This window comes from Pseudoliparis swirei, chromosome 15 (genome assembly GCF_029220125.1).
Source record: "Pseudoliparis swirei isolate HS2019 ecotype Mariana Trench chromosome 15, NWPU_hadal_v1, whole genome shotgun sequence".
NCBI lineage: Eukaryota > Metazoa > Chordata > Actinopteri > Perciformes > Liparidae > Pseudoliparis > Pseudoliparis swirei.
In genome coordinates this window covers 1423421-1434517 of record NC_079402.1, presented here as the reverse complement: position 1 = coordinate 1434517, position 11097 = coordinate 1423421, and the positions used below count along the sequence as shown (strand labels likewise).

The following is an 11097-nucleotide window of genomic DNA, read 5'->3' as shown; positions in this document are numbered from 1 at the left end:
CCAGCAGACCGGGACCGAGACTGAGAACCGGGATCGAGACTGACACTGAGAACCGGGACCGTGACTGAGAACCGGGACCGGGACCGAGCCTGAGAACCGGGACCGGGACCGAGCCTCAGAGCCGCCGGAGAGTTTTTATTTGTGTTTTCCAACTTGTCGGATCGTACCCACTCCACGGACCTCCCGGTGTCCCGCTCTGCGGCTCGAGGCTCGCCGGGTCTGGTTGTCACGCGCACCGGGAACCCTCGGTGTGTCGGAAGTGTTGCAACAAGTCGCGCGGAGAGGCGCGTGCGCGTGCCGGCTCCAGAATGCTGAACGACATTAAAATAGAAGACCGTCTGCGGACTGAAGCGGGAGAGCTGGACGGCCTGATGGACGGTGCGTTCAGGGCCGCTGCGCCCGCGGAGGACTCAGCTTCTCCTTTATTCCATTTCCTGTTCTGTTCTTTCTTTGAGGACGTTGCAGCAGATCTCCATTCTACTCTAAGTTTAGGCTTATAATAATAATAATAATAATAATAATAATAATATATATATATATAATGTATATATATATATAAAATAATAAATAACAATTATATATGTAAACATATATATATGTATATATATATATATATGTATAGATACATATATATATGTGTGTATGGATATTTATATATATATGTGTGTATGGATATTTATATATATATATATATATATATATATATATAAATAAAGACAATTAGATAATAATAGATATTATTATGAGCCATCAGGTGAGATCTGCTGTCACGTCATCATTCGGATAAAATAAATCTGTCATAAGAACAAAAAACACGGAAGTCGTTATTTTTTAATCTATGATTTTAATTCTCAACAATCACGAAAAAAGAAGAAGAAAAAGGTTGAAACAAGATTTTTTTTAGATGTTTTGTCTCCTCAGTTAAATTCTCCTGTTAGCCTATTATTATTATTATTATTATTAACTTCTGATATAGTTTTGTGTGTTTTGCTGTTGCAGAATGAGACTGCGCGCGCATTTATAATAAGCATTTAACCTCGTTATGTTCATGAGGAGATGATGTTGAGGGGGGGGGGGGGGGGGGTCGGTCCTTGAGTATTGAATCAATAATTTATATATATATATTTATATGTGTTTTAAAACCTTAAAACTGCTCCACTCACGTGGCGCGTGAGAACGTGCAGCCCGGTGCGCGCGCGGGCCTCGGCTGCATATGAAATATAATAAAACACGTGATGAGAAGCTGAAAATCATCTGATCATAAAGATGGAGAACAAACGAGGAAAACTCACTGAGAGAAGAGAATGGACGGTTACGTCACACCGTGTTATTTACTCATGTCACATTGTTCTTTTTATTTACACGTTATTGTTCTTTTTATTTACTTAGTAAGGACACATTATTGTTCCTTTTATTTAGACATTATTGTTCTTTTTATGTACTTATGTCACATTATAGTTCCTTATATTTATATATTAAGGACACATTATTGTTATTTGTATGTACTTATCATGTCACATTGTTATTTTTATTTACACATTATTGTTCCTTTAATGTACTTAATGAGGACATATTATGGTTCCTTTTATTGACATATTAGGACACCTTATTGTTCCCTTTATTCATTTATTAAGGACACATTATTGTTCTTCTATTTACTTATTATTGTTCCTTTTATGTACTTGATAAGGACACCCATGGTTCCTTTTATTTACATTGTAAGGACCCATTATTCTTCCTTTTATTTACTGAATAAGGACACATTAGTGTCCCTTTAATGTCTTTATTAAGGACACATTATTCCTTTTATTTACTTATTATTGTTCCTTTAATGTCCTTTTTGAGGACACATTATTCTTCCTTTTATTTACTTATTATTGTTCCTTTAATGTCCTTTTTGAGGACACATTATTGTTCCCTTTATTTACTTATTATTGTTCCTCTTATTTACACATTAAGACACCTTAGTGTTCCTCTTATTTACTTATTATTGTTCCTTTAATGTCCTTTTTGAGGACACATTATTCTTCCTTTTATTTACTTATTATTGTTCCTTTAATGTCCTTTTTGAGGACACGTTATTCTTCCTTTTATTTACTTATTATTGTTCCTTTAATGTCCTTTTTGAGGACACATTATTCTTCCTTTTATTTACTTATTATTGTTCCTTTAATGTCCTTTTTGAGGACACATTATTGTTCCCTTTATTTACTTATTATTTTTCCTCTTATTTACACATTAAGACACCTTAGTGTTCCTCTTATTTCCTTATTATTGTTCCTTTAATGTCCTTTTTGAGGACACATTATTGTTCCCTTTATTTACTTATTATTGTTCCTCTTATTTACACATTAAGACACCTTATTGTTCCTCTTATTGACTTATTAAAGACAAACCCGTGAACAGAGGATGGACGTGACGTCGATGCCGCGCTAGCTTCTCCTCCTGCTTTTGTTTCACGTGCACGAGCCTCAGCGCAGCGTTTGATTTGTGTGCCCCTTCCTCTCCGCCAGGCGGGGACCCCCTCCGGCGGGCGGTGTGCTGCGAGGGCTGCACGCGGGTCATCTCGGACCGCTTCCTGCTGCGCGTGGACGACGCGTCGTGGCACGAGCGCTGCCTGCAGTGCGCCGCGTGCCGGCGGCCGCTCACCGACACCTGCTACGTCAGAGGCGCGAGACCCTACTGCAGGGCCGACTACCAGCGGTAAGGCGCGCGCTGCACCTGCACGCGCTCTTGTTCATGCACGCGCTATGTTCGTGCACGCGCTCGGGCTGGCCGAGGCCTCTGAGGGCGGAGTGTGTGTCCGGGGTCGGTCCGGGAGGGACCCGGTACGGCCGGTGTGTGGTCCGGTGTGTGGGCCGGCCCGGCCTCTTCCGCAGCCCGCGGGCCTCCGGTTTCTCTTCACCTGAGCGCGTGAGCTCCTGAAGTCTCTGTATAAGCTGCTGAGAACAGAAACCTTATGTTGAGCCTCTGAATCCTGAACTTTAGCTTTATAAAGTTTACATTATTTACGTTGTTCTTACGCAAATCTAATATATACATGGAGTCACACACACACACACACACACACACACACACACACACACACGCACACACACACACACACACACACACACACACACACACACACACACACACACACACACACACACACACACACACACACACACACTGATTGCATCACTTCTGGAAGTCTCCGGCCTGGAGGCCTCGTGGTGGTTCTAGGTCTGGAGGACATGTTCACGTCTGAGAACGTTGGAGTTTAATGAGCCTCCTGGTCTCTGAGCCTCCTGGTCTCTGATCCTCCTGGTCTCTGAGCCTCCTGGTCTCTGATCCTCCTGATCTCTGAGCCTGCTGGTCTCTGAGTCTCCTGGTCTCTGAGCCTCCTGGTCTCTGATCCTCCTGGTCTCTGAGCCTCCTGGTCTCTGATCCTCCTGATCTCTGAGCCTGCTGGTCTCTGAGCCTCCTGGTCTCTGATCCTCCTGGTCTCTGAGCCTGCTGGTCTCTGAGCCTCCTGGTCTCTGATCCTCCTGGTCTCTGATCCTCCTGGTCTCTGATCCTGCTGGTCTCTGAGCCTCCTGGTCTCTGATCCTCCTGGTCTCTGATCCTGCTGGTCTCTGAGCCTCCTGGTCTCTGAGCCTCCTGGTCTCTGATCCTCCTGGTCTCTGATCCTGCTGGTCTCTGAGCCTGCTGGTCTCTGATCCTCCTGGTCTCTGAGCCTCCTGGTCTCTGAGCCTGCTGGTCTCTGAGCCTCCTGGTCTCTGATCCTCCTGGTCTCTGAGCCTCCTGGTCTCTGAGCCTGCTGGTCTCTGAGCCTGCTGGTCTCTGATCCTCCTGGTCTCTGAGCCTCCTGGTCTCTGAGCCTGCTGGTCTCTGAGCCTCCTGGTCTCTGATCCTCCTGGTCTCTGATCCTCCTGGTCTCTGATCCTCCTGGTCTCTGAGCCTCCTGGTCTCTGAGCCTCCTGGTCTCTGATCCTCCTGGTCTCTGATCCTCCTGGTCTCTGATCCTCCTGGTCTCTGAGCCTGCTGGTCTCTGAGCCTCCTGGTCTCTGATCCTCCTGGTCTCTGATCCTCCTGGTCTCTGATCCTCCTGGTCTCTGAGCCTGCTGGTCTCTGATCCTCCTGGTCTCTGATCCTCCTGGTCTCTGAGCCTCCTGGTCTCTGATCCTCCTGGTCTCTGAGCCTCCTGGTCTCTGATCCTCCTGGTCTCTGATCCTCCTGGTCTCTGAGCCTCCTGGTCTCTGAGCCTCCTGGTCTCTGATCCTGCTGGTCTCTGAGCCTCCTGGTCTCTGAGCCTCCTGGTCTCTGATCCTCCTGATCTCTGATCCTGCTGGTCTCTGATCCTCCTGGTCTCTGAGCCTCGTGGTCTCTGATCATCCTGGTCTCTGATCCTCCTGGTCTCTGATCCTCCTGGTCTCTGATCATCCTGGTCTCTGATCCTCCTGGTCTCTGAGCCTCCTGGTCTCTGAGCCTCCTGGTCTCTGATCCTCCTGGACACCGCGTACCCTTTAAATACAGATTGACCTTTGACCTTTGATCCTTATTGTCAATGTGTCAGTTGTTTTTTACATTAATTGTTACATATTAGGAAGATGATTTATATTTATATCTATATTCATATATATATTTATATTTATATTTATTTAAAGGTGTAAATAAAGGTGAACGGTTAATAATTAATAATCCACTCTGGAGAGTTTCAAAAAATCAACGAGCAAAATGCAATTTAATAATTATCTTATTATAATAAACAACCTATTCAACTGATGATGAGACGCAAGAATAAAAGGTTTAGTGACAATAACAACGAGATAAATATAAAGATTATATTAAGTTATGATGCTAATACAACAAATAAAAACCAGGATGGATTTATTTTAAATGTTTTATCTTTTGAAATGTGGATTGTTATAAAAATAAAACCAAGATTTCAATCAGGGCACAATTAAATATAAATGTAATTAAACATAAATATAATTAACTATAAATGTAATGAAATATAAATGTAATTAAATATAAATGTAATTAAATATAAATGTAGACACATTTGAGCTTTTTTCCAATTATAAACTAAAGCAATAATAAAATAAAGATTACATAATCCTGGTGTTCTAATTAGTTTCAGTACAAATTAAATAAATAATAATAATAATAGTATAACATATAATAATAATAACTTAAAGTGTGTGTGTGTGTGTTTCAGCTTTATGCTTTTTAATTGTTAAAAATGAGCTTTTATTAACTGGCATTGGAAATGCAGAGATGAGTTCTAAGTATTGGATATTTCATATTTATTATTTGATATCTGATATGAATAAAAAACACAACTTTGCATTAAGTAAAGTAAAACGCCTCAAATACTTCAAATGTATTTATTTCACTTTCATTTAAATAAGGTTAAAAAAATACTTCATAAACTGATTTAAAGAACAAAACAAATCTATATGTTTTATTCTTCATATTTCTCCATTATTATTCTGGTCTTTGGAGCTCTGGACACTCGCTTGAATATTATATAATGAGAAGAAATCAATATTCGTGGGACGATAAAATATAACAAAAATATATTTACAAACAATGAACTGAATGATAGTGAATGAGAGAAATATCAAATGTTCATATTAGGAATATTTAAACTCACCAGAGTACTGTGAGAAAGTAGACTCTTCATTTATAATGAATGCCACATCATCATAATAATAATAATAATAATAATAATTATAATTATAATAATGAGTGAATCTGAAGCTGCAGAAGAGACTTAAAATATCCTTCCACCGGTGTTTACTAAAACTATTTTTCTTGGGACTCATTTAAAAAAGAACGAAAAATAGATAAATAACACTCGTTAAATAGTTAGTACAGAATAAATGCCTTTAGGATAAATGTACGTTCTCCTCTCATTAGCGCTCGTTATGAGATCACTACGAACATTCAGGCCTCCTCGTGTGGCCTCAAACGGTACTGCACATATCCATCCTAAATAAAAGACCATGAAAGAAAAGATTTGGGCCGTGGCCCCACCCCCATCTTTGAGAAATGACTCACAGCCTCTCATTAGTGCTAGCATCCTCGTGTGACCTCAAACGGTACTGCACATATCCATCTTAAATAAAAGATGAAAGAAATTATTTTGGCATCCCAAAATGCAGCTGTTGACATGACGCCCGACCCGTTGGTTAAAGTATTGGTGGTCTACGTATCGTCTATAATGATAATCTCCCCGTGTCCACGCCGCTCTCTCCCCGTGAGGCCGCCGCTGGCGGTTGTTGACGACGCGGCCGGCGTCTTATTAAATGTGTTTTTTTAATCAAGTGCGGCTCAGCACCGGGTCGGCTCGCCTCGGAGACCTTCCTCCCCTCGCTGCTTCGGGCCGAGGCTCAAATTGCTCCGCTCGTCTTCCTCCGGCCATTCAGGGAGGAAGATATTGATGTGGGGGCAATAAGAGGAGTGGCGAGGGTTTAATCTCCTCGGCCTGCGAGGTGAACTCACTGCAGCGCTGCAGCTTCAGTCATGTTCCACCACCGGGGGGGAGGAGACCCCCAAAGACCCCCAAAGCCCCTCCAGGCCTCCCCGTTACAGTCACTCCATGAAGCTTCTGATCTGATGGAGTCACACGTCCAGCTCAGGGACCGTGTGAAGACAACTTGGCTCCCCGGGTTTTTAACTGTTCATTTAAAATGTAACGTCTGACACATTTACAGCGTCGTGTTTTGTTTCCCAGCGGAGGCTTTGAGCCTCTTTGTCTGGAACAGCGCTATATACATTATAAAGTACTATTATTATTATGAAAAGCTGACTTTTCTGTGTTTTTACACACGATCAAAGAGACACGGCAGCTGCCATGTTGTTGTTGTTGTCATATTTTTTGCTATTTTAATTGTTAATAACATTCATATTTGTAATATGGAGAAGTGGCGTAAAGCTCTGGTGTCGACCTGTCAATAACCCTGTAGCCCCGCCCCTAAAGCGTCCCCTGCTTCATGGTCTGTAGACTCTAAATGACCATAAAGTACTAAATGATGACATCATGCTGTATAGAAGAAGACTTGAAACTAGAGACTGAGACATGAACTCATGTTTACAATGTTTACTGAGGGAAGTAGAGTCATTATATAGACTTACATACAACCAGAGGAGCCCACTGGTGGTCAGGAGAGAGAATGCAGCTTTAATACATGGAGCATAGACTTCTATACAACCAGAGGAGTCGCCCCTGGTGGTCAGGAGAGAGAATGCAGCTTTAACACATGAAGCATAGACTTCTATACAACCAGAGGAGTCGCCCCCTGGTGGTCAGGAGAGAGAATGCAGCGTTAACACATGAAGCATAGACTTCTATACAACCAGAGGAGTCGCCCCCTGGTGGTCAGCAGAGAGAATGCAGCTCTAACACATGAAGCATAGACTTCTATACAACCAGAGGAGTCGCCCCCTGGTGGTCAGGAGAGAGAATGCAGCGTTAACACATGAAGCATAGACTTCTATACAACCAGAGGAGTCGCCCCCTGGTGGCCAGGAGAGAGAATGCAGCTTTAGCACATGAAGCATAGACTTCTATACAACCAGAGGAGTCGCCCCCTGGTGGTCAGGAGAGAGAATGCAGCTTTAGCACATGAAGCATAGACTTCTATACAACTAGAGGAGTCGCCCCCTGGTGGTCAGCAGAGAGAATGCAGCTGTAACACATGAAGAAGACTTGAAACTAGAGGTTGAGACATTAACTCATGTTTATAATGTTTAAGGGAATAAATCAAGCCATGATGACGTCACTCTACAAAAAGAAAGTTATCTTGAGGCCAAAACAACCGACTAGTTGATGAAGACATTCTCTGGCGTTCGGAGCGCTCTGCTGTCCTTGGAGCTCATATTCTGGTGTTTATGAGTATTTAGCTGATCTTCGTCGTGAGGAGATCTCCACGCTGACCTACATTATTATTATTAATATTATCTTGAGTATCGGCAACACCAGATCATCATCAGCCGTGTGTGGAGCCTGCTGGATCCACATGTGTTGCTATTGTAATTCATATGAACATCTCTCGGTTATTTGTCAGTTCTTCTTATGTGTGAAGTTGAATATTCATAATGTCAATTAAAAGGAATTATACTTAATATTTGATGAGATGAAAAGGCCCAAAACCAGCAACGTGTAAGTGTCTCCTATAACTCTGACCCCCCCCCCCCCTCTTATAAAACTTCTCTTTCATGTTTTTAAAAGCTCAATCGTTTCCTTCGTTAATGAAACGGAGGGAACAGGTGATTTGTTGGGACTATTTTCAGCGGCGGATTGATCCACACCTGGTGCTCTGGTGGGTGTTTGGGTCCAGTTTGTGGGACCGGGTCAGAACCACAGATCCATCCGCCTGTGATCCAGTGGCTACCTCGTTAGCATCGTTAGCTTCTCCTCTCCTCTTTGGCTCTGTGGGCTTCGGCCGTGGATCAGCTGTGAGGCTCACGCTGCCCCCCCCCCCTCCTGTCCATTATTCATTCTTAACCCTCGTGTGTGCGGCGCGTCGGCGTGGAGTTTGTCCCCTGAGGGCCCGGCGTGTCCGGCTTCCATCAGCCGGAGACGCCTTCAGGTGCAGATCCAGGAGGTACGGCCTGGACCCTGAACACAGCACGCTGCCCGGGAGTCTAAATACACTCCGGAGCGGGGGGGCAGAGAAAAGAAGAAGGGGGGAGGAGGACTCCTTGGTTTCACCTCCTCTCCTGACTCCTTGGTTTCACCTCCTCTCCTGACTCCTGGGTTTCACCTCCTCTCCTGACTCCTTGGTTTCACCTCCTCTCCTGACTCCTTGGTTTCACCTCCTCTCCTGACTCCTGACTCCTTGGTTTCACCTCCTCTCCTGACTCCTGGGTTTCACCTCCTCTCCTGACTCCTGCAGGATGGGTTTCACCTCCTCTCCTGACTCCTTGGTTTCACCTCCTCTCCTGACTCCTTGGTTTCACCTCCTCTCCTGACTCCTTGGTTTCATCTCCTCTCCTGACTCCTTGGTTTCACCTCCTCTCCTGACTCCTGACTCCTTGGTTTCACCTCCTCTCCTGACTCCTTGCTTTCACCTCCTCTCCTGACTCCTGGGTTTCACCTCCTCCTGACTCCTGCAGGATGGGTTTCACCTCCTCCTGACTCCTTGGTTTCACCACCTCCTGACTCCTTGGTTTCACCTCCTCCTGACTCCTTGGTTTCATCTCCTCTCCTGACTCCTTGGTTTCACCTCCTCTCCTGACTCCTGGGTTTCACCTCCTCTCCTGACTTCTGCAGGATGGGTTTCACCTCCTCTCCTGACTCCTTGGTTTCACCACCTCTCCTGACTCCTTGGTTTCACCTCCTCTCCTGACTCCTTGGTTTCACCTCCTCTCCTGACTCCTTGGTTTCATCTCCTGACTCCTTGGTTTCACCTCCTCTCCTGACTCCTGACTCCTTGGTTTCACCTCCTCTCCTGACTCCTTGGTTTCACCTCCTCTCCTGACTCCTTGGTTTCATCTCCTCTCCTGACTCCTTGGTTTCACCTCCTCTCCTGACTCCTGGGTTTCACCTCCTCTCCTGACTCCTTGCTTTCACCTCCTCTCCTGACTCCTTGGTTTCACCTCCTCTCCTGACTCCTGACTCCTTGGTTTCACCTCCTCTCCTGACTCCTTGCTTTCACCTCCTCTCCTGACTCCTTGCTTTCACCTCCTCTCCTGACTCCTTGGTTTCACCTCCTCTCCTGACTCCTGGGTTTCACCTCCTCTCCTGACTCCTGGGTTTCACATCCTCTCCTGACTCCTGGGTTTCACCTCCTCTCCTGACTCCTGCAGGATGGGTTTCACCTCCTCTCCTGACTCCTGGATTTCACCTCCTCTCCTGACTCCTGGGTTTCACATCCTCTCCTGACTCCTGGGTTTCACCTCCTCTCCTGACTCCTGCAGGATGGGTTTCACCTCCTCTCCTGACTCCTGGGTTTCACCTCCTCTCCTGACTCCTGGGTTTCACCTCCTCTCCTGACTCCTGGATTTCACCTCCTCTCCTGACTCCTTGGTTTCACCTCCTCTCCTGACTCCTGGATTTCACCTCCTCTCCTGACTCCTGGGTTTCACCTCCTCTCCTGACTCCTGGGTTTCACCTCCTCTCCTGACTCCTGGGTTTCACCTCCTCTCCTGACTCCTGCAGGATGGGTTTCACCTCCTCTCCTGACTCCTGGATTTCACCTCCTCTCCTGACTCCTGGGTTTCACCTCCTCTCCTGACTCCTGGGTTTCACCTCCTCTCCTGACTCCTGCAGGACGGGTTTCACCTCCTCTCCTGACTCCTGCAGGATGGGTTTCACCTCCTCTCCTGACTCCTGGGTTTCACCTCCTCTCCTGACTCCTGGGTTTCACCTCCTCTCCTGACTCCTGCAGGACGGGTTTCACCTCCTCCGACCTCCACCTCCAACAGGCTGAGGGAGGCTCAGGATCATCCTGTTGAGATGATGAATAAACATGAGGATGATATAACAGTTTATATAATATGAGGAAAAGGTTTTTCATTTCCAAACCGTCGTAGTTTATTTGGCGTGTTCGTCATGCGAGGAAGACAAGAGGAGATATAAATACATTTCAGAAGCGTATCCGTAATGAAACCAGTCCTCCAGTGATAACGATGCTCTTTAGTCCCGGGGCTCCAGGTCAGACGCCGCCAGCTTCCTGTTGTTTTATCGCGGCTCCGGTGTCAGGCAGGAAGCGGTCCACGGCTCTTCCCGCTCGGCATTCCTCTCCCACACTGGGACGGACGCTAAAAAGTTGAGAGAGCCACAAATCAGCGAGAGGCCGGCGATGAATCTGCGTCTGCAGCTTTATGCCGGCTCGTCCATCACGGCTCAACGCCACGGAGCGCCGTTTGAACCGAGAGGCGGAGCACGGTCAGTTTAGTGTCCACACCGCGGGCTCCGTGGCGGGGGTGGATGGGGTGGCGGGGTTGGTGGATGGGCATGGTGGTGGTGGTGCCGGTGGTGGTGGTGGTGGTGGTGGTTTCTTGTTTTTATTTTATTTTGTAAATTTATTTATATATTTATATATTTATTATTATTATTTATTTATTTTTATTTAATTTAATATTGCCCTCATCTCAGGCAAA

General features: G+C 45.5%; 1 protein-coding gene across 2 annotated transcripts in view; it reads left to right on the top strand.

Annotated features, from left to right (window-relative positions):
* The first annotated feature begins 308 nt into the window (after window positions 1-308).
* Window positions 309-11097, top strand: part of LOC130205374 (LIM/homeobox protein LMX-1.2-like) — a 41341-nt gene continuing 30552 nt past the window's right edge. The window contains exons 1-2 of one of the 2 annotated variants that reach the window (XM_056432702.1): window positions 309-378; window positions 2514-2703. In XM_056432702.1, the coding sequence (XP_056288677.1) occupies window positions 309-378; window positions 2514-2703 (260 nt within the window). Of the gene's footprint in view, window positions 398-2513; window positions 2704-11097 lie in introns of both variants that reach the window. The other variant, XM_056432703.1, reaches the window with a different exon arrangement.